We start from the raw sequence: 24,273 nt of genomic DNA, 5'->3' as shown, positions 1-24,273 counted from the left end.
TTTTACGACTCCAATTGCACTTTGCCTCAAAGACTGCCTCAAGAGGATTTTTGGTGGTATCCAGACATCCCCCATTCAGTGCCTTGTGAAAAGCCTATTGCTCAGAAGAGATGCTAGATAGCCTCCACCCATGAAACGACAGGGACGTCACTGCACTGTGGTGCATCTTCAAATGTGGCTGGCAAGGTCAGGAGCATCATGAGGTTTAGGTACCTTTCTGCTTGTGGACATTTGGTAGCCACTCTGAGGTTTAGAATAGTCAGAACCCTGTTGATTACTCTTTGTATCCGGTAAAATGCCAGGAGAGCATAGATATCAAGGTTGTCCCTTTGATGTTGGAGGGCATCCTCTAGTGTCGGTGTTTGATCCAGGACCAAAGAGCAGAAGATTCGTAGCTTTTTCTTGAACCTCGTCATGAACGTATACCTATTTTTGGGGAACCCACAAAGTCAGCAGGGTCTATGCTACTTGAGGATGAAAGGACCAGTCTGCACCAACCACTTGTCCATGAAGACTGAGCCTGTTGGTGATTACATACTTCCTGTATGGGATGAATCTTGCTGACTGTTCTACTGCGTTGTCTAATACCCATGCATGAGCCTCTTTTTCCATTACAGTACTGTTGTCGCTTATCAATGCTACCAAGTGGACTATCAGACACTGTTAGATGATTGCAGTGTCAGAAGTACTGACTTCAGTTCCAGCAGGATGATGTACAGGCTCTTCTCTTCGCTGGACCAGTGTCCTACGGCAATCTAGTTCCTTAAGTGTACTCCCAGCCTTCCTTCAATAAAACCATAAACAGATGCATCTATGGAGAAGGACATTCTAAAGAAGTCCCCTTTAAGAGGTAGTCTTTCAGTCTTTTATCTGGATCTTTCCTTAGTTCCTATTCTACAGGAACTTAATGTTGCAGGGGATTATTGGTTGCTGACCAAGGTCTCATCAGGCTCCATTGAAAGGATTACTGGTGTAGAAGACATTGTGGCACAAGCTTACAAGCTTTTCCTAAGATGAGAAGTGACCCTAGTAGCTTCTGCCACGATCAAGCCACAGATGATGTTTGTGCAGGAAAGGTTGCTCTACTCTTGAGCCTGCTAACACGGTCATCGGAGGGAAAGACTTTCCTCACCATTGTGTATATTAGCATTTCCAGATACTCTATCCACTGCTTTGGCTCTAGATTGGACTTCTCTAGATTTACCAGAATCCCCAGATTCTGAGAAAAGGAGACAAGCTTGTCTCGATGATGGAGCTGTTTTCAAGAGGGAAGACAGAATCAACTAATCATCTAAATATTAAAGACGATGTATCCCACTGGCATGAGCGCAAGTTTAGACATGTAAACAATTGGAGGACAGTAGAGTCCAAAACACCGACCTCTGAACTGGTGGACCTTACCCACCCCCCCACCCCCAATTATTTAGTGGATGAACTTAAACGAAGATCGATGGACTATCAATTGGAAGTTAGTATCCATCAGAACTAGATAGAGTATTAAATCGCTCCTCCTGATAGCGTCTAGTAAGGTGCTCTCTGTCTCCATTTTGAGCAAGGTTTGTAAAACAAACTCATTCAGCGATGACTGGTCTTCAGTCCCAGGATATCCATCACGTACAATCTGCAACGTGCCTTTATCCAACATAATCTTCACCTAAGATCGAAGAGTGAAGAGTTTTACCGAATTCGGGTTGTACAATGATCGCATCGATGTCAAAGCGAAGGGAGGATGCGAGTCGATGAATGGGAGGTGGTATCCATCCTGGAGGAAGTTTACCGTCCAATCCTCCACTACGTGGTACTAACACTTTTTCCACTGGCTCGCCAGACATCACCCGACTCATGGCAGTGGAAGGATGGGACTGCCTTCCCTAGTATCTTCTGGTGTCTCTCCTGCCCCTTCCCCTTCTAGGCTGTCCATAACAGGGTCAAAGGGGCTAAATGAAATCAAAAGATCCTCTGGAGGAAGAATTGCCTAGTGAAGTGGATCTTGTTCTGGAGGTTGCAGGGGTTTTCTTCCATGGCTGAATTCAGTGGAGCAATGCCTTGGACTTCAGGATTGGCCTTGGAGTCCAGGACTTATTAAAAGTGACGGCAGTGTGGAAAATTCTCTTGGCTAGCCTTCCTCCACCTTTCCACCAGTCATTCTACTTCATGACCTCTAAATGGAGATCTACAGAGCCCTTACTTATGAAAGTACCACATTCATGACTCGATAAACCTGAAAACAGCATGCCTGCATATGGTTTCTTCATTCTCGCAGCACTCTGAAAATCACAAATTTTAAGTAATTTGTATTTTTCCTAACATATTTACCGAGAAACACTTTCTTAGGAGGTTACTGGTAACTCCTCTCAAACGACCAGAGTTTTGTGTAGTTTACCCTACCTCCATGTTCTATAGTGACCTGATTAGCGGGAGAGACCGTGACCTTGGGGCAATGCCCGATGACGGTCGCGTGGCTTTGAGCTTGACCCGGCAGTAAGTTTTATGTAAGGAACAATACTCGAGGTCAGTGAGGCACTGCGGGGACGGTTGGGGGGGGCCATAACTCGAAAGTGTTTCTCGGTAAGTATGTTAGGAAAAATACAAATTACTTAAAATTTGTAATTTGTTCCGACACAGAGACTTACCACGAAACACTTTCTTAGGAGACTTACACTTTAGGAGGTGGGAGTGCCTCCTAGAGCTAGACCCCGATGGACAGTAAGATAAACTACGCAAGGGACTCATTGTGTTATAACACTTACCCTTCCAAATAATCCTTGTTGAGCTTGATGTATATTGGCGATTCTTGAGGCTTGTCTAATGAGCGATAGCTCTGAGGACAACTGATAGTACGAGAGAAAGAGGGAAAAAGGCGAAAGCGAAAAATAAGCCCACTTGTGTCTAGATTATTTGTGGTTCACTATCTAGCCCGGGGCCTAAGTCGTCAAACCGAATTGAAGGCTGAGATGACCGGCCCTATCAAAAGCCCACCCCGGGACTTCCTCGTACCGTCCTTGAGATAATGATCGGTGAATGTCGACTGGTTAGGCCAAGTTCCTGCTCGAAGATCCTGAGCTACCGACATGTTCTTTTCAGATGCAAGGGAGGTGCCTAGAACCCTAACATCATGAGCCCTGGGTTCTCTTGGCACTGAAAACCCCTCATTTGAGGGAGCTTGTCTAATTCCTTGTCTGACCCAAAAGGAAACTGTATTCTTGGAGATGTTCTTTTTCATTTTACCCCAGGAATCAAAGAGGTTCTTAATAGACGGGCGGAGCTTCGCCGTTCTTTTAAGATACTTCCTAATCACCCTGACGGGGCAAAATTTCAAATCTTCCTGGTTTCCTTCATTTGGGATTGCTGGGATAGTAAAGCTCTCAAACCTCGCCACCCAAACTGACGGATCCTGTGTCTTGGCGACGAAGGAGGGGACTAACTTAAAGGTTGTCTCCTTCCATCCTCTAGAGTGCTCCACCTCATACGATAATCCTTGTAGCTCGCTCACCCTCTTAGCTGAGGCTATCGCTAACAAGAAGACTGCTTTTGAATGTGAGATTCGTCTTAAGGGTTCGAATGATATTTTTCGGAGCATATCCAGAACCCTTGCCAGGTCCCAATTCGGGATTCTCGGGGCAGAAGGGGCCTGATTGCTCGAAAGCCTTGATGAGCATGGACATCTGTGTTGAAGAACCCAGAACTATGCCTTTCAGGAGAAAAACTTGACTAAGGGCAGCTCGAACTCCCTTAACCGCTGGGACTGTCATGGCCAACTTATCCCTGAGCTGGACCAGGAAATCCGCTATAATGGGCACGGATGCTTCTAAGGGTTCTATCTTCTTGTCCTTGCCCACCTAACGCACAACGTCCACTTGGATTGGTAGACGGCCGTAGAGGATTTCGTCAGGTAAAGGGGCATCCTCCTAGCTGTCTTGCTTGAGTACCTTTGTCTTTTCAGGAGACGCTGGATAACCTCCAGGCGCGAAGACGAAGGGCTTGTCGGTTTCGTGAAACCGCTGAAAATGTGGTGGTCTCCATAGGTCTGGTATGTTGGGAAGAGTCCAGGGAGGGAGAGTGGCGAGACTCTTTAGGTCTGCGAACCACTCTCTCTCCGGCCAACAAAGGCGCTACCAAAGTCATCTTTAGGTTGGTTGCTGCCCTCACCCTGTTGAGGACTTGACTTATTAGGGAGAAGGGGGGAAAGTTGTACACGTCTAGGTCGTCCCATCTGTGTTGAGACATGTCCTCCAATGCCGCCTTCGGGTCTGGGACAGGTGAACAGAATACGGGGAGTTGTTCGTTCAACCTTGTTGCAAACAGATCCATTACCGGGGGTCCCAACATCTGAATGATGTCGCTTGCCACTTATGGGTGCAGGGACCACTCCGACGCTACTACTTGTCCCATTCTGCTGAGGCCGTCTGCTGGGACGTTCTTCTTCCCCAGAATGAAGCTTCCTGTCAGGTTGATTTCCTTTTCTCCTTCCCAATCCAGGATCTGAAGGGCCAGATCGCACAACTCTTTTGATCTCGGCTCTCCCTCTGAAACAGCGGACTCGGACTGGGAGAAGAAGGTGGCATCTGATGACGCCCTTCCGTCTGAGAAGCCCTGTCAAAGGATGTCCAGGGTTTCCCCTGTCTTGCATGCCCTGTTTGGTCTACCTTCCAACATGTGGTAATTACTTTGGGCCTTAATTCCCTGCAGGAGTTTCGCCGCTCTAAAGCCTGTGCTGGGATCGCTATTGCGGATTATAACTCTGTCTAAGTGGGTTCTTCCATTCCCACGTTCCTGGCCTCAGGAGGGGAAAGTGAGGACTTCTTCTGGGCGGTGTAGGCTAGAAACTTGTTCCAGCCCGAGGTCCACGCCTCCACCTCCTGTGGGACGGGTTCCACCAGGCTATTGTAGCTTTTAATCAAGGCGAGTACCCTCCTATACGCGGAGTCCTCCATCGCCGACGTCGTCTCACCAACCACTTCCTCCGTCCTGCGCTGGGGAGAGGCATGGTCACGGGCCCTTCGTATCTTCTTAACGTATGCAACCATGGTTGCATTGTCCGACATCAGGGCCACTGAATTCCCTTACAAGTCTTCCGTAAAATGTTTGCAGGTTTCCTGGACCGCTCTCATCTCTAGGACATTGCTGTGTAGGGACTTCTCCTTTTCTGTCCAAGTCCCCTTCGCTGTCCTTTTCCCCGGAGGTGCATTCCCCCTCCTTCTTTCTACCCGTCCGTAAACTGGCGGATTTCGGAGGTTGGGAGGACATCGGCATCCCTTTTAGAGTGTGTGACCGATCCTGCCACCACTCCACGGCTTGTCTGGTTTCTTGCCAGACTGGCACCACTTTGTCCGGGGAAAGTCTCTGGTTCCAATTCTCCTTTAAGTTCCATTGAACCCTCCTTAGGTTCTGTCACCCGTGTGGAGCTAGCTTCTCTAAGGACACCAGATGTCCTACCAACCTCTGCCCATCCTTCATTCTTCTGGGATGTCCTCGAAGGAAGGGAAGGAGAACTTGGTCCGGGTTGTCCAGCCTGTCTATGGATGGGAAAGGCCTTGACCTGTAACGAATCCAGGGTTATTCCCAAGTAAGTCATTCTGTTGGTTTGGGCCAACTGAGATTTAGCCGGTCTTCCGGGGCACCTTGTCCTACCCCTACTAGGACGTCCTCTCGCTAGCCCCAAGTGGACGTCCTTCTAAGGCATAATACTTGCTTTGTGATTTCAGGTCCTGTAGCAGTTTGGCTGAACTGTGACCTTTGGAGGTATCCCTATGCGGGTGAACACCTATTAATATGGGTACGCCCAACTTTACGTCCCTCTCCTCTGAAGGAGCCAAAGATGACTTCTTCTGGACAGGCTCCTCCATAATCCTGTTAAGGCCAGAGCGCCAGTCAACTACTTCTTGAGGTAGTGGCTGCTCAATTTGTCCCCTTATCAAGGAGATCACCCTCCAAGATTCGCGTCCGTACCCAAGTCCTCCATCCGGCGATGGGGTGTAGATTCATCACGGGCACCTCCGCTCTGACGGAACCTGCGGCTAAGACCTTCCAGAGGGACGGGCACCTCCGTCACTTAACGAGCCTTTGATAAAGGGACAGGCTCCTCCGTGGAGGGGTGCCACGGAGGGATACGAGCACGTGTAGAGTCAGCACGGGTCCCTCCGCTCTGACGAGTCTCGCGGTTAAGCCCTTCCAGGCGAGACGGGTGCCTCCGTCATTTCGAGCTTTCGAGGAGGGGACGGGCTCCTCCGTGAAGGTGTTCGACGACTCCTTCCGCGGGCTGACTAGTTGAGGCTGCCCCCGGAGAGCCTCCTACAGAGCTCGTGATTGTAGGCAGGATTTTGAGCTTACACTGGACGGGAATTGCCGTGGCATCCAGAACCTCCGTCCTATAGGCGGAGTCCTCCGTTATGACGGGCATAGTCGTGGTGGCGAGGGCCTCCGTCCTAAAGGCGGAGTCCTCCGCTAGGATGGGTCTTGCCGTGGCGACGAGGGCCTCCGCTCTGTAAGTGGAGTCCTCCGTTGGCTTGAGCTGTGGCGACGGGCACCTCCGCCCTAGGTTGTGGACTGAGGATGGGTACTGCCGTGGAGGCGAGAACCTCCGTCCTCCTTGTCTCACTTCGAGGGGGAAGCAGCTTCTGTGGGGTTGCCCGACGGAGGAAGCCGCCCCTGTCGACCGCTCATCTGCGTCTATTTCGCGGCCTTACGCCTATCGGACGGGGACCTTGACGGGACCCTCGGCTCATTCTACCCTCTTCGCCCGACGTTTCCTTCCTCCTCGAGGTCCTGGACGACGGGACAGGCTCTTCCGTGAAATAGTTCAACAGAGGTGCCCGTCCCCGTCTATCATCTCGATGGGGAGACCTGTCGAGGCTGCCCATCCTAGGAGACGGCTCCCTCCACTGAGCGGATTGAGTGGCTCTAGGACGGGACTTAGGCCTACAAGACGAGGTCCTCCGCTCCTTGGCTGACTCTCTGGCGAGGCTCTTGGAGGCCCTTCTAGGAGGACTGTCTCCTGCTCGCTTAGGTATCAAGCCTGAGGTCCTAGTTAGGTCCCTCAGCTTGTTGTCTGGGATCGAGACCCATCCTCCTCGGGGTCCTGGATGACGGACGGGCTCTTCCGTGAAACAGTTCGACGGAGGTGCCCGTCCCCGTCTATCATCTCGATGGGGAGACCTGTCGGGGCTGCCCATCCTAGAAGACGGCTCCCTCCGCTGAGCGGATGGAGTGGCTCAAGGACGGGACTTAGGCCAACAAGACGAGGTCCTCCGCTCATCGGCTGACTCTCTGGCGAGGCTCTTGGCTTGTATGGAGGGGAACGGGGACTTCTCCTGTCCCGAGATCCTGTGGGAGACCGCAAGGGGAGTTCCTCCACACATCTCTCTTCCTCCTGTGTCGCCCGATGAGTCTGACTTGCCTTCGTACTGCGACCTCATACTGGACTGTGGCAAAGTGTAAATACAGTCATGTTTGTCTCGCCGAGAGTACGTCCATACTACAGTAGGGTCCCGAATTACGCGATTCCTCAATTACACGATCGATAGTTTTTAAAAATGAATTTTCCTGTATTTGCGAGGAGCATTCTAAATCCGCGAGTCAAGCACCCCGAAGCGTAGGAAATCTATTGTTTTCTTAATTGTATGGGGGGGGGTGATGGTTCCCCGATGTCTGAGAAGGGGGGGGGGGGGGAGAATGTGAGAGAAAGATTTCTGTTCAAACATTTTAAGACTAGTTTTGGATGAAAAATGTTAAGGTTTGCCCATCTGTTGTGTGAACTTGTCGCTAGGCCTAGCCTAACTGTCCAACACCTATATGTATAATATTCCATATTTGTACTAATTAATTTTTATACTTACGTTGTGATTATGGTGAAAAATCCTTATTCATTAAACTTTAAATTAAAAACCATCAAAATAAAGACTTTTTTATATCATGCTACTGCCAAACATGTCACCACAACCAAACCCATTACTTTGTTTAGTACGTTCCATCGCCGATCATAACGAACTCGCTAACCAATTTTAACATCTGTCTATAGGTTAACTTTTGCGGCAAAAGATATCTTACCAGGTACTATGTAATAATAAAGGGATTTTGACGAAGGAAAAATCTGTTTCTGGGCGAGAGACCTGTGCCGCCCAGTGAAATACTCCTAGAGCACTATTTCTAAGGAATATAACTGCTATATATACCAGAGAAAAAAAGCATAGGAATGCCAGGTTGAACCCAGCTCGCTCACCTATATAAGGTGTCGGTATAAAATACTGGGGCGTGATAATTCACAACCAGAGGTCTCGCACTATTTAGATATCTCCTCTTCAAAATCCCCGCCACAGCGAGGTGCCGTTCAACACTACTACCACTAACCCAACCCACGCCAGTGACGTCACTCCTCATAGCACCCAAGGTTTGGGGCCCATGTTGGGAGGGAAGTCAAGGGAGGGTTCACTGGGCGGCACAGGTCTCTCGCCCAGAAATAGATTTTTCCTTCGTTAAAATCCCTTTTCTGGGCTCCGACCTGTGCCGCGCAGTGAAATAGTACCAGAGAAATGGTCCCAAATCTTGGAACAATACCTGAGGAAGTAAAATAAAATCCAAAATAACAGGTAAGAGGATAGCAAGACATAGTTGATTAAGGTTCACTATGTTCAGGAGGAATCACATTCCCTGCTGCCACTGTAGCAAATATAAGGCTTCCAGAGGTTTTAAGCAGTGGCGTTTAAATACTGTTGGAGACTTCCGGCCTATATATTTAGTAAGTCCAGTGAAGTTCATAGTAATTAACTGAGGTAGCTACAGCTCATATATCATGGACGTGAGGGAGTGATGTGGGAATGATTCTAGGTAGCCCGTTAATGAAATGCAGAATCTTCTGTCTGAGTCCTTTCAGGATGATGGTTCTTCACCTTCTCTAATGGGTAAGGGCCCCGAGGACTGAACGGGAGATATGTTTAAGTAGGCTTCCAGAGTGTTTACTGGACATAAAGATGGGTCCTGCGGAAGTGGGACAATCTTCCAGGGGAACCGTCTGTCCTGGGGGTCCTCATTTTCGCTAAAAATCTTTTGTCAGGGGAAAGGAGTACTTCCCCTGACGAGAGAAATTCAATATGACCTGGATCTCTAGACAAGGCTGAAAGTTCTGATATTCTGGCGCCAGAAGTCAGGTTCATTAAGAACAAGGATTTCCTAACCAATGGAATATAATGGCAAGTCTCGTTAAGAGTGTCTGAAGCCAACTTAAGTACGTCATTCAGAAACCAGGAAACTGAGCTAGGGTGAGTTGATGGTTTCAATCTGGCGCAGGTTCTCGGGATGGATGAGAAGTATGAATCTGTAAGGGCAATATTAAAGCCAATTGTAAAACCTTCAAGGCTGACTTAATTTGTGGTAATAGTACAAGTCGCTAAGTCTGATTCAAATAAAATTCTGAAGAAGGTTACTGTCAGATTCATAGTCATCGTCTCAACCTTTGAGTCCCTTAAAAACTGGCAAGTTTCATAACAGCCGAATCATACTGTCGAAGGGCGGATCCCCTCTTATCTGATTCTAAAAATAACGTATTTGAGGATCAATATCTGCACCTCTTGAGCTGCAAATTTCATAAAGTCCAGAAAGGTAGGGCATTCTGAATTTGAGGAAGCTAACACACAGCGAGTTGTACTGCTTGTGTTAGTATTGGATTGGGGATCTGTCGAGGTGGAGACCCAGTTCCACCAGAAGGGGAAACCCGTTGTGCTTGGGCCAGATGGGGACTACTAGAGCAACTTGGCCTTTGAAAGTCCTGAACTTGTCTAACACTTTCAGCGACAGATTTATTGGTGGGAATAGGTAAATTCTCTCCCAAGTGTTCCAGACTAATGATAGTGCGTCTGTGGCGTAAGCCCGAGGATCCGGGCTGGGAGCTACGTAGCACTCCAGTTGTAGTTGGACTTTGTTGCAAACAGATCTATCTGGAGATCCGGAACCTGAGAAAGAATCCAACTGAAGGACATTGGGTCTAGTGACCACTCCGACTCCAGCGGAGTTGTCCTCGAAAGTGCGTCCGCCACTACCTATCTAGAAGAAACCTGATATGTTGGTTTTTGGCTGGAGCCGGTTGCTTAAGGTCAAAAATACCGCCATGGCCTCTAAAACATTGATATGAAGTTGGCGGAATATTGTCGACCATAGTCCCAGGATTTTCGTGTACTGAGAGTATCCCCCCCCCCCCCCCCCCCCCGCCTGTTAGGGAGGCGTCTGTGTAAATGACGAGCTTGGGGGTGGATATTGTAAGGAAACGGATTTGCCAGATTTTGACCTTTGTCCATGGTTGAAGTCTTTTCTTCAGAATTGGTTGGAGTCGAGCCCTTTGTCTCGATATTACTCGTTTTCCTGGAGCACCATACTCGGCTTATATCTTTCAGTCTGGCCTTCAGTAGTATATCTGTTACTGAGGCAAACTGGAGGGCACCCAGGATTCTCTCTTGATTTCTTCTGGAAGACAATTTGTCTTTGAGAAAACGTATTGTGTTTTGCTATATCGTTCCTCTTGGCTGTTGGGAGACAGAGTGTGGGAGCATAGAACCCATTGAATCCTAACCATGAAACTTGTCCTCGGGACCAAACGAGATTTCTCGAAGTTGATTTGGAACCAAAACTGTTGTAAGAGATTATCACTCTGTAGTTGCTGTGAGGCAGTTTGCCTAGTTGAAGCCTAGAAACGGACGAAAATGCCTTGCTTTCGGAACATGATAGCAAACGTCTGCAAGATCCATAGGGGAGGTGACGGCCCCACAGAGAAGCAAGGTCCGCACCTGAGAGATGGTCAGCATGTGAAACTTGTCGCATTAAATGTAAGAATTCAGAAGCGACAGGTCTAGGATTACTCTTCGCTATTCTGAGTCTTTCTTTGGCCCGCTGAACAAGTGATCCTGAAATTACAAACGATTTACTTTCTTTATTGCTTCCTTTTGCAATAAATCGTTTTCATATAAGACTAGCTCTTCCGTTGGATGTTGATGAAAACTGGTTGGTGGAGGGGGCCATTCTATCCAACTCCACCCCAGACCTTTGGAAATTATACTGAAAGCCCAAATGTTGAACGTTCAACGGTTCCGGAAGATGTAAAGTCCTACCCCTACCTGAGAACTCCCAATGATTTGCTGCGGATTTACCTCCTCGGCCTCGAGAGTAGCTGTTGCGAAAAGTTCCTCTCGAGCTAGCGCCTCTGGGGCGCTGGTAATTCTGGAAAGCACCCTGAGTTTCAAAGGTGGGCCTAAGGGCTGGGGAAGTAGCATAGGAGGTAGTTGCTACTTGGGACTGAGGAACCAGCACGTATTGCTGTTGGGGTTGACCCTTCGAAGTGAAAGGTTGACTCCCTTGTGCCATCGGGATGGTTTGAACCACCTGTTGGGACTGCCGGTTTGGAAGGAATGGAAAGATCTCAGACTCTTTCTACCTCGAGATTGGTTGCTGGCCGGTTCGAACTTGTGCTTGGGGACTAAGCCCATCGAACCTTGAGGCTCTGATTGACCCTAGCAGCTCCAGACTGGGGCTTTAATGAGCTTGTTAGGCTCATGTCTGATAGTGGCCTCAGACAAGACATGCCTACAGCAACGACGTCTGGCCGCAAAGAAGTCGTAGGAATCAGACAGTAAGGTTTGAAGTAATGACTTCGTCAAGACCTTAAAAGGTGGTTCTTCTTCATACATTAAAGAGGTCTTTTCTGCCATTGTAGCCGAGTTGATATGTCTACTCAGGCGCATACAGGCTTCGAGCTCGAGGCATATCAGAGATTCCGGAAGCCTGGGTAGCCACTCACTGAACTGAATGGGAGCACAGTCAGCGCTTAATTTACCCGATGTGAAGGTCGCCGGGGCGTTAGTCCAGCAATCGTGATCCCCCAGGGACAGGAAGGAGGTCGGATGCGTTTCCTTCAGCTGCGGTAACGGCTTGTCCTCGTTTATTGCCTGCTGAGCAAGGTCCGATATCTTAGTGACACACGGAGTAGGGGTTTACTCCTCCACTAGAAACATCGTGTACGGGCTCTTGTGAGGTGTTAACGTAGTGTTAACACACTCCCACTCGTTTAAGGGCCGGACCCAGGTGGACTGAGCCTGCCCCTTTGGGTACATTTTGGTTTCTTTGGGGACCTTGTCAAACCTTACGAGTGTCTCCTCGGTAAGGCATGCGAAACCAGAGAGAGGGAACTGTAGACCCGGCGGGTAGAATTCAAAATCTTCTACAGTCCGGGTGCCAAACCCTTTGATGGTTAACATACCATCTTTGAAGGGAGAGCGCAAGGCCCCCTTCCACGGATTGCTTTCGACGAATTCCGGGAGCTTAGAGGCATCCGGGATGATATATTGTGCTGTTGAGGTAGCCCATAACAAATGAGACCCTGTAAGAGGCTATCTGGTTTAGCACTCTCTCTTCCCCCTAATGGGCAATAATTCCATTCAATTGTCAAGTTCACAGAGGTACCAGGAATCTTCCATCCTATAATTCGTGGTGACTCGGTATGTGACACGAGGTTTGAGCCAGTGAGCTACAGAGGTCCGTAATTTATATATATATGTATATATATGGATAAATATCAGCACAACATCGTGTTCAAATAGAAATAAATTTCTACCTCATCCCTGGGATCGGTCGCTGGCCTCTTCTAATGAAAGGTCAGGTTGAAACTAACCATACCACAAGAGGCCATGCATCAATCTGGAAAGGGTTGCCGGATCGAAGGGAGCCTCCGGGGTCGTAGGTTTCAGGCCGGGCTTCGCTCTCGACCCAAGAGAAGTCTTAACTGGTTTGGTGATTTGGAAGACCTGTGAGTCTTTGGTAGGGCTGGCAGGTAGCTTTAACTTTAGGGACAACGGGACGTGGCCCGACATCAGCCACGTGCTTCCTTGAAAACCCTAAAAGGAAGAGACACAGGGTCTCTTTGCCCTGACACTCCAGGCAAACCCGCCAACCCAGATCTAAAGAGTCGCCAAGGTAGAAGAGACTGCGAGCTCCGAAAGAGGGTATATCGTTACTAATGAACAAGGTAACTCCGTTGGGAATGTAAAATAAATAGATCGAGAATAAATGTTTAAATCGATCAATCACAAAGGAAATAAAATGAAAATCCCAAAATAATATATCCGAAGTTATAATTATAGATAGTAACGACAGGGGCACCTACAGTGTCCCATAGTAGGGTAGTAACCCAAAAAGATCCGGGTGTTCCGAATTCTTAAAATAGACCGGTATGAAACCGGGACAAAAGGCTATGAACAAAATTCCGGACCGGTATAATAACCGGGGAGAAAACTTTCATAAATTAACTGACATTGTCAAAATAATTCCATAAAAGGTGAAGATTATCAATGAAATAATATTGTCATAGCGCGAAATATACTATCCCGTCGGTACTGGGGAAGTATAGAATAACATAAAGATACATAAGTATCCCATAGCAGGTCAGTAACCTAAAGAGATCCGGATGCTCCGAATTCTTGAATTAGACCAATATGAAATCGGGACAAAAGACTATGAACAAAATTCAGATCGGTACAGTAACCGGGGAAAAACTTATCATAAATTAACTGACTTGTTAAAACAATTCCATAATAAGTTAAGGTTATCAATGAAAAAATATTGTCATAGCGAGAAATATACTATCCCGTTACTACTTGGGAAGTATAGAATAAAATAAAGATACGTGAGTGTCCCATAATAGGTTAGTAACCTAAAAGGATCCGGGTGTTCCGGGTTCTTAAAGTAGACCGATATGAAACCGGGACAAAAGGCTATGAACAACTCTAGGACCGGTTTAGTAACCGGGGAAAAACTTATAAATAAACTGACATTGTTAAAACAATCCCGTAATAAGTTAAGGTTATCAATGAAATAATATTGTCATAGCTTGAAATACACTATCCCGTCGCTACTTGGGAAGTATAGAAGAAAATACAGATACGTGAGTATCCCATAATAGGTTAATAACCTAAAAAGATCCGGGTGTTCCGGATTCTTAAAATAGACCGATATGAAATCGGGACAAAAGGCTATGAACAAAATTTCGAACCGGTATAGGAACCGGGGAAAAAATTATAAAAATTAACAGACATTGTTGAAACAATTCCGTAATAAGTTAAGATTATCAATGAAATAATATTGTCATAGCGAGGAATATACCATCCCGTCATTACCAGGGAGGTATAAAATAAAAAGGGATGAAAAAGGATGCAAAAAACAGTGATGAATAAATATAATCAAAACTAGTTCCGGGGCCGGGGAACAGGGTTGGTAAAGTAAACTTAAAGTAACTTAAAGTAACTTAAAGTAAACTTAAAGTAACTGAAGATACATCCTTAAAATACATAAATAGAAAACTCCAGTTATGATCTAAAACTAATGTCTGTAATTGAATAGGGCTCCCGGAGGGAGGATATTAATCAAAACTGTGTCAGTGTCAACAGATCTTGTATTTAAGAGCCCGAAGGCTCCGATGTCTGATGACGATGGGTACCACGGGAGAGCGCGGGGGGAGCCAATGGAACCCCCACTACCCAACCGGAGGTACCGGGACGAAGGTAATGATTCATGTAGAATATAATATAATGATATGGGATATTAATAAGTCCTATGCGGACGATAATAGCAGGAAGTACCGTAGGTGGGGACACTCCTAATATAAGTGCTCATTCTTACAACCATAGCTAAAAGCAAAATTTACACCAAGGTGCAGTCATACCGACTAATCACGTGTGATAGTCCCCGGTGGTCCCGGCCCTCCCCCTCCCCCGACCGATGGCCAATCGGGGCGACGGGAGGGGGGGAGACGAAACCGCCCGGTATGAATGAATGAGACTAAGTCACACCCCGTGGGTACACTCAGTCCTCAATATGTCGGAACGTTGAGGGAAGACTGAGGAACAAGCATACTTGACCCGTATGTCATAACCAACAACCATCGAGTGAGAGGATGGGTGTACACTGGAGGAGGGGGGGATGGAATAGCCTCCCCAACCTGTGGGGGGGGGGTATGGTACCGGGGAATCACCAGTGCGTAGTGGTAGACAGGGCTACCAACTGGAGATCCCCTCAACATGACATGAAAATCCCAAAAATATGATCATAACGGAGTAAAGCAATAAATATAATATCAATGCACAAATACATAAAAATAATTAATGAATTAAAAGCGAAATCACGTAAGTAAGGTTAGGCATGCAGAAATAATATGGCGAGAGAGGGACTCGGGCGAGTGGTAAGGGAGGAGCATGACGCCATCAGCAGATGGAAAGCAGGGGTACCAACCTAGTTACTGAAGCGGTAGATCGAACAGTAAAAACAACAAAATACGCGAGAGTCCCACTCGAACCAAATGTAAAACTAGGTGGAGCGTAATAAAACTAAAAGGTTTAATAATAATAAGTGAGATGGTCGTCTTCCTAGAACTAGCGAAACAATCTCAAAGGTGACGCAATCCACCAACATGCACGAATGCAGGCATACCAACATAACCTACTCCTTGATGAAACGCTAACACTGATATCATAGGATAACTTAAAATTAATGCTAGATGAAAGCATAAAGATGGTGTACTATATAAATGTAAGGAAAAAACTCCTAAAAGTTCGAACAAATATTAATGACGGACGAACTAACGAGAAAAAGGGCAGAGCCGAACCATGAACGGTAAGAACGGGGACGCCGTTCATATATAAACACTTCTCAATTAATAAAAACAGAGGTTACACTGCCCAATCTCGCTAAAACTCATGGATAAAGTACTTAACTTCGATGGGGTATCATGGGAATCGGCCATCGATTATAAAATAATGATAAATCCAAGGGTAAACACCAGAAAAAAACATGTTGGACTTAATAACAACAAGTGCTATAAAGGAGTGTCGTCACTGGCGTGGGTTGGGTTAGTGGTAGTAGTGTTGAACGGCACCTCGCTGTGGCGGGGATTTTGAAGAGGAGATATCTAAATAGTGCGAGACCTCTGGTTGTGAATTATCACGCCCCAGTATTTTATACCGACACCTTATATAGGTGAGCGAGCTGGGTTCAACCTGGCATTCCTATGCTTTTTTTCTCTGGTATATATAGCAGTTATATTCCTTAGAAATAGTGCTCTAGGAGTATTTCACTGCGCGGCACAGGTCGGAGCCCAGAAATGTTATAATTAATGTTTTATTTATCCTTAGAAAATCAAAATATATGAAATATGAGCAATTTTGTTTCGTGGTTTTTTTTTTTCCTAAAAAAACGCCTTCTTAAAAGGAAAAAGTTTTTTTTTTTACGTTTCATCGTCGATCATAAACGCATTTACTCCTGAAAGTGATATTGAAGAGCTTTTACTAAAGATGTTATTATAAATAAAGATTATAAATTGGTGGTAAAATATCTATAATTAAAGTGTAGCAGCATCAAGAAATGTTGGGGTTCCCCCTTTACATAAGAATGTACTGTACATTGGATTAGACAGAACGTAGAAAAAATCAATTAGGGAAAAATCGGTATTCGATATCCTCTTCATCAGCATCGTCATTCGTCAATCGGGCTTTTTATTTTTTTTATTCTCAGTCGCTAACTAGTTATCGCACTGCCAAGATCTGCACACATTCCGATAATTCACATTTGAAGGTTTTCTGGGAGAGGATGGATAGAGAAAATACCAAACTATATAAAATGTTTTTTTATCCTGTTAAGCGTCACCCACGTGATAAACCGTTCACCACGATCTACTCGGTACCGTCTTCAACTGTATATTCCGTTCATGACTTTAATTGCCTTTTACAAGCCGTCAGTCTCGTGATGTTACTTTACTCGTATAGTAAGTATAGGATCACCACTTGGCAACACTCTCAGCATATGGGGACTGTGAATAGAAACTTATATGATGTCTGGCAACTATTTTTCTGAAGGTAGCTTGATGTTACAAAACTGTGGTTTGAACTGGTTTCCTATCAGTGCGCTCGGGCGTTCATGCAGAAGTGGTTATTTGTTGTTCCTTTTGTAATGAAAGGTCTAAAGAGGAAGGTTATTTCTTTAGATGAAATAAATGATATTTTTGTTGTGGAATTTGATAATGATAACCTGTTTGATAATGAGAGCACTAGTTCTGAATCCTCCAGTGATGAGTATATTGAAGAAACAAAGTTTTCTTTCGATGTCGAAAGCGAAAATGACTTCTCATTACCGAATGACTGGACAACGAAATTTCACAAAACTATAAAGGGAAAGGAAACGCCGAGAGAGAGAGAGAGAGAGAGAGAGAGAGAGAGAGAGAGAGAGAGAGAGAGAGAGAGAGAGAATAAAGTGGATAAATAATGTACAAATGTATGACGAACATATTTGAAAACTATACAGGAAACGATATGAAAGAGAGAGAGAGAGAGAGAGAGAGAGAGAGAGAGAGAGAGAGAGAGAGAGAGAGAGAGAGAGAGAGAGAGAGAGACCTATCCCTTTCCTTTTGTTGCTTATCCAGGGGTAAGATTTACGATTGAAGATAAAAAGAACCCATTAGAATATTCAGTATTATGTAGCCATTTGAAATTAAATAATAGTAGTATTAATTGTTTTTTTTACTCAACCATTTAATTAATATCCCTACTTTTAACTATAATTACGAATTATAAGCATAAAGAAATTATATTAACTTTGAAAAATTATCATTAGTGAAATGACCGCTCAGGGCAAAAAAAGCGTGATTATCGTACAGCAGCCTAGTGCACACTTGCGCCTACTGGCCGTGTTTACGTGTGGGAGTGTCATCATGGATATACAGTACTATACTGTAATTTTTAACTATTGCTAGATACGTACTGTATCAAACCTTGAAAACCCTTTTTTGTTTTTTGTATCTATAGGAAATAATTCTACATCATTCGGAAAATACTGAAAACAGTAAGCTATGCATAGTACAGTAGTAAATACTACAGTCATAGAAAATTATCAAAACTTTAACAACTTTTTATTGTTTTATTTATCCATAAAATAAATTTTGTACAGTATTTTATAAAAAAAAATCTATAAGAAGGATTTCTTACAGTATTGTTAAGATAAAAGCTACAGTATATATATATATATATATATATATATATATATATATATATATATATATATATATATATATATGTTTTATATATATATAATATATATATACATACATACACACACACACAGTGTATATACAGTATATATATATATAGCTAGAAAGCTAGAAATGGAGTGAAAAAAAAATTGACGGGTAGGTTGCTGTTTGCCGCCATGATGTGTTTCGAAATATACGAATTTCCAATTACACGAGGCCTTTCATCGACCAAATTCTCGCATAATTCGGGACCCTACTGTACTTGGTGGCCAAAGTAAGTCGCAACTCAGTGAGCTGACAGGTGAACGGGAGTTCCCGCCACCCACCATTAACTACCGACATCTCACAATAAATTTTTAGAGCCAAACTTATAGCTTCACTAAAATCATACTCCTATTAAAAAAAAAAAAAGGTTTGTATTCGAGTAGGAACAAACAAACATCCAGAGAAAAACTGACACAGTTGAGTCTAAGCAGCAAATACTGGTACATTGAGTCATAACTCTAGGAAAGCAAGTGGTTTGCTAAACATCCACAATGGGACACTGATAACTATGTTAACAAATATACATATACAAAAAATGAGACTCCTTTCAAGTATTATTCTCCATCATCTTAATCTTTCTTTACCTTGGTAATGGGAACATAGATGACTTCCTGCATGAGGGTTTAAAGATTTTGGATGCCAGTCTCCAGGGGGTTCTTTACCCCAGTCAACAGGATGGGGTAAGTGAGGCCCAGGGAGTCCTTTACCCCAATCTGAGTAAGGTGGATGGCTTGCAGCAAGGGGATCTTTGTTCCACTCCCCTTGCTGGACTTGGTGGGATCTTTGGAAGTCTTCTTCTCCTGGAACAGGAGGTCGGAAGTCCAGTCTCCCACAGGTATCATCTCCTCCAACATCATCTCCCTCACTGGAAAAATAAAATAAAAATTCAGTGAACCAAGATTTAAAATTTACGTGTTGGTAAACAGCAATTTATGGTAGTCTTGAATACGCACATTTAATAAGACCCCTTGACCAGATGGGGAAAAAATCTGATTCTGCAACCAAAGGAAAATTATAATAATTCTAATAATTATATCAATATTAATATAACAAATTTTAAAGTTGTCTTTATCTTTCCTAGTTATACAAACCTGAGTCATTGAAAATAAATAGGGAATGTCTTCAGTCAAGCTGCATGGCCGTTAAATTTGTTAACGAGGTAATAAACTAGAATGGTGATCGTGAGCTAATCTCTTGGCAAAGACTTTGCTTTTGACTTTTCACTCAGGATTTTAAACGGTAGTTGAGATGGGAAATTTAACTTAGAGGATTCAAGTTTGTATGGCTAGGAAAAATAAATCACAAATTTTTAAGTAATTTGTATTTTTCCTAACATACTTACCTCGAACTACTTTCTTAGGAGTATCTGGGAGACTCCTCCCAACCGACCAGAATTTTGTGTAGTTTACCCTATTCCCGTTTTCTATGGAGGTCAACCTCAGGCGGAGTGATACGCGCCCTGAGACGACCCAGGGTCGGAAAGCATGCCTGCTTAGGTCGTGCTCCTCAGTAAGTTTTGTCGGAAAGGTTCTCCTCAGCCCTGCAGGGCCCTCGGGGAAGGATGGGCGGGCCATAACCCGAAAGTAGTTCAAGGTAAGTATGTTAGGAAAAATACAAATTACTTAAAAATTTGTGATGTTCCAACATGGAGTACTTACCTCGAACTACTTTCTTAGGAGACTTAAACTTTAGGAGGTGGGAGAGTCCTGCAGGGACCAGAGACCAGAATGCTGGAAGCAACAAGGGGGGAACCTAGGTAGGCGGCTAGGTTCCGTTGACCACTGATAGAAAACGCACGAGATAGGGAAAACTACCCAAAAAACTAACTTAGTGTCTAAGTGGCTTAACTCTGTAAAAACGCCTCGGAGACGCATTCCTTGCTGATGCCGTATCCTACGGTAGTTAAGGTCTTCTGAGTCATTCCAGGGAAGGTAATCAGGGACCAGGGGAAAGTAGAGAGAGGGAAAAAGGTAAGGAAGGAACTTGTGTCTCTTGGACTTACCGCCCATGGCTTCTCCGGGGCTATGACCTTAGATCTACTGGAGTGCGGAAATGACAGGACCAAGGGCGAAACCGTTCAAAGATTTTCTCGAACAATCCTTCAGGTAGTGTTCCGTGAAGGTGGATTGTCTGGACCAAGTGCCTGCCGTCAGGATTTGGCCCACTGCCATGTTCTTCTCTAAGGCTAAGGAGGTGCTTAGACCTCTAATATTATGAGGCCTAGGCTTGCCTGAGAGAGGGGTTCCTGAGGTGTCGTAGGCCCTCTTGATCACTTGACGCAGCCAGAAGGAGATCGAATTCTTGGAAACTGGCTTCTTCACTCGTCCTGTCGAGACAAACAAACTCTTGATCGCAGGGCGGAGCCTGGATGTACTCTTCAGGTACTTCCTTACTGCTCTAACTGGGCACAAAAGCAATTCCCTTGGGTTGTCTGAACGAGGGATCGCTGGCACCGAGAATCCCTCGAAACTAGGATTCCAACATGACGGGTTCTGAGTCTTGGCCACAAAACTAGGCACGAACTTAAAGGAAGCTTCTCGCCACCCCCTCGAGTGCAAGACTTCGTATGACAGCCCGTGCGACTCACTAACTCTCTTCGCCGAAGCCAGGGCTAATAAGAAGACCGTTTTGAGGGTGAGTTCTTTGTCCAGGATGTCCTTGAGGGGCTCGAAGGGCGGTTCTGACAGGGCTTTGAGTACTCTAGCTATATCCCGCTGTGGCACCCTCGTTGCCTGGGGGGGACATGACTGCTCAAAACTCCTGATGAGCATTGAAATCTGTCTGGAGGCCCCTAAGTCAATGCCTTTTAGGAGGAAGACCTGCCCTAATGCTGCACGCACCCCTTTGATAGCCGGGTTAGAAGTACCTACGTCATCCCTAAAATACACCAGGAAATCGGCTATCTTGTGAATAGAAGCCCTCAGGGGCTTGATGTTCCGGGCAGTGCACCATTTCGAAAAGACAGCCCACTTTGCTTGGTAAATTGCGACTGAGGAACGCCTTAGGTAACCCGACATCCTCGTTGCCGTCCTCGACGAGTACCCTTCCTTCTTCAGGAGCCGCTCGATAACCTCCACGCGTGTAGGCGGAGGGACCGAGGGTTTTCGTGAAACCTCTGGAAGTGAGGTTGACGGAGGAGGTCTGGTTTGTCTGGAAGGGGCCAAGGGGGAAGGAGAGCTAGTTCCTTTAAGTCTGCGAACCATTCTCTCTCCGGCCACCAAGGCGCTACCAAAGTCATCTGTAGGTTGATCGCCCTCCTCATTCTGTTGAACACTTGCCTGAGCATTCCGAAAGGTGGGAAGGCATACACGTCGAGGTTGTCCCAAGGATGTCGGAAGGCATCCTCGAACGCTGCTGCTGGATCTAGAACTGGAGATCAGAACACGGGAAGTTGTGTATTCAGACGAGTGGCGAAGAGGTCTACCACTGGTGAGCCCCACTTCAGGATGACTGTCTGAGCTACTCCTGGGTGTAGAGTCCACTCAGAGCCCATCACTTGGCCTACCCTGCTGAGGCCGTCTGCTAGGACGTTCTTCTTTCCTGGGATGAACCTGGCCGTAATTTCGATCCCTTCCTTTGCCGCCCATTCCAGCAGTTCTGTCGATAGAGTGCATAACTCCTTTGACTTTAGGCCTCCTTGTTTCTTGACGTAGGCCACTACCGTGGCGTTGTCGCACATCAACGCCACGGTGTTTCCTATGAGGAGATGTCCGAATTCTTGACGTGCTCTCTGGACGGCTATCATCTCCAGAATGTTTATGTGTAGGGACCCTTCCTTGAAGGACCACTTCCCTTTCGTTGATTCGTCGAGGAGGTGTGCACCCCAACCCTCCTTCGACGCGTCGGTGAATAACAACATCTCCGGAGGATCGAGTGCGAAGGGCATCCCCTTCAAGGTGTTCGCTCTGTCGTGCCACCACTGTTGGACTTCCAACGTTCCTGGGCAAACTGGAACTATCCTGTGCGGGGGCTCCTCCAGGGACCACAGTTCCTTCAAGTTCCATTGAACACTCCTGAGCTTGAGTCTCCCCTGAGGGACTAACTTCTCTAGCGACACCAGATGGCCCAATAGCTTCTGCCAATCCTTGGCTCTCCTGGGTTGGCTCGTGAGGAAGGGCTGCAGTACTCTGTCTAGATTGTCCAGCCTTTCCAAGGAGGGGAAGGCTCTCACCCACCGGGTGTCCAAGACCATCCCTAGGTAGGTCATCCTGGTGGTGGGTGTTAAGTGGGACTTCTTTAAGTTGACTGTGATACCCAAGTCCTTGCAGAGACGTAGAAGCTTCGCGCCTTGCTCCTTCAGTTCTTCCTTTGAGGCTGAAAGTAGCAACCAGTCGTCCAGGTACCGGATCAGGCGAATGCCCTGCTCGTGTGCCCAGGTCGAAACTGTTGTGAAGACTCTCGTGAAGACCTGAGGCGCTGTCGACAGCCCGAAGAAGAGGGTCTTGAACTGCAAGACTTGGGTATTCCACTTTATCCTCAGGAACATCCTGCTGGATGGGTGAACGGGAATCTGGAAGTAGGCGTCCTTGAGATCCAGGGACATCATGAAGTCCCCCTCTCTCAAGGCCGCCAACACCGTCTTCGCAGTGTCCATTTTGAAGTCGGTTTTTGCCACAAACTTGTTGAGGGCTGACAGGTCTATGACTGGCCTCCATCCCCCTGTCGACTTCTCCACCAGGAAGAGCCTGCTGTAGAACCCCGGCCCAGGATTCTTGACCGATTCCAACGCTCCTTTGGTGATCATGGTCGACACTTGCTCATGTAACGCTGCTCGTTTCAAGGGGTCTTTGGGCACCAACCACTCCGCCTGTTGGGCTGAAATAAGTGGCGGAGGCTCCGTCAGGAAGGGTAGCCTGTATCCTTCCTTCAGGATTGCAACGGTCCAGGGATCTGCCCCGTAATCCCGCCATGCTTGCCAAGAGTGTCTGAGGCATCCCCCAACTTGAGGCTCCGGTAGGATTAGGGGGCCTCTCTTCCAATCTCCTCCTAGAGGCGCGGCTTGAACGACCTCTCCTAGAGTTGCCGTAGGAGGGTCTAAAGCCAGACTGAGAGGTAGCGTTGCCCCTACAGGGGGGCTGTGAATTCTGGAGCCAAGAAGCCGTTGGATTCTCTCTCCTCGGTTGGACTGGCGAGGAATGAGAGGTATGTGCAACGTCCGCCGAGGGTCTTCTGTGCACTGGACGTCTCAGGGGAGGGGGTCTTGGTTCCCCTACATCCTTCATCTTTCTGACCCTCTCCATCATCTCCTTGACCGATTTGAAAGGAAACACCGACTCTTCCCACACCGAGGAGTTTCTCAGAAACCTTGCTTCTCGGGTGGTAACTTCCTCACTAACTTGTTTAGGATGGTGTCTCTCTTCCGCAGGACCCAGTTGGCGGCCTGGGAGAGAGACTGATAAGAAAGGAACTTCAGTGCTTTTCCCCCTGAACTGATTATCTCTCTCAGCAAGGACTGGTTCTCAGGCAGAGAGAGATCATGTGAGGACTGGAAGCCCACCAGAGTGCACGCCCACCAGTCTAACCAAGAAGACACGTAGACTAGATCCTGGGCCATGTCTTCCATCATCAAGGTCTCCGTTGGGGAAAAACAAACTGGGGCCGAAGATGCCCTGTCCTCCGCCGCCTCTTGGTTCAACGTGGTGACCGCCGACTCTACTGCGCGGGGTCCCTCACGACGTCCTTCCGGGACGTAAAAACGTTTCTGTGTCTTAAGGCCAGGAAGAAGCTTCAAGGCACTCTGACCCCTAGGGGCGTCTGCTTGGCTGGCTAAGAACTTGTCTATGTGCTCCATCCCTAATTTTACGTCTCGTGCTAGAGGGAGCACCAAGGAAGGTCTCTGTTGGACCGGATTGTCCACGAGCCTGCTGAGTCCTGAGAGCCAGGCTTGTTACGCCGAGGGCTTGGGCTCATCCAACCTATGATGTCGTCTGATGAGGGCCAAGACCTTTCGATAAGAGGAGATGTCATCTGATGAGCACTCTCCTCCTTCTACCAAGGCATCCGCTACCAACTCCTCCGCTCGAGAAGACTCGTCGAGAGCGGGAGGGGGAGCGCGGGAAGGGAGCAGCTTCTTCTCCTGCCTCGTAACTGACGGGCCTTCCCGCAGGATGGGCGAATCCGCTAGAACGAAGGTATCCGTCATGGGCCTACCTTGTCCTGCGGGGGCCCCCGTGGCTGTG

At 46.7% G+C, this 24,273-nt stretch overlaps 1 protein-coding gene across 3 annotated transcripts in view; it reads right to left on the bottom strand.

Moving 5' to 3' along the window:
* LOC137660212 (axin-1-like) overlaps positions 1 to 24,273 on the bottom strand; it is a 132,936-nt gene that overhangs the window by 49,548 nt on the left and 59,115 nt on the right. For all 3 annotated transcript variants that reach the window (XM_068394926.1, XM_068394927.1, XM_068394928.1), the window contains exon 4: positions 18,679 to 18,959. In XM_068394926.1, coding sequence (XP_068251027.1) covers positions 18,679 to 18,959 — 281 coding nt within the window. The remainder of the gene's footprint in view (positions 1 to 18,678; positions 18,960 to 24,273) is intronic.

Source organism: Palaemon carinicauda, chromosome 20, assembly GCF_036898095.1.
Source record: "Palaemon carinicauda isolate YSFRI2023 chromosome 20, ASM3689809v2, whole genome shotgun sequence".
In the NCBI taxonomy this organism is placed as follows: Eukaryota; Metazoa; Arthropoda; class Malacostraca; order Decapoda; family Palaemonidae; genus Palaemon; species Palaemon carinicauda.
Note: the sequence above shows the minus strand (reverse complement) of the source record. Positions and strands in the feature narration are given on the sequence as shown.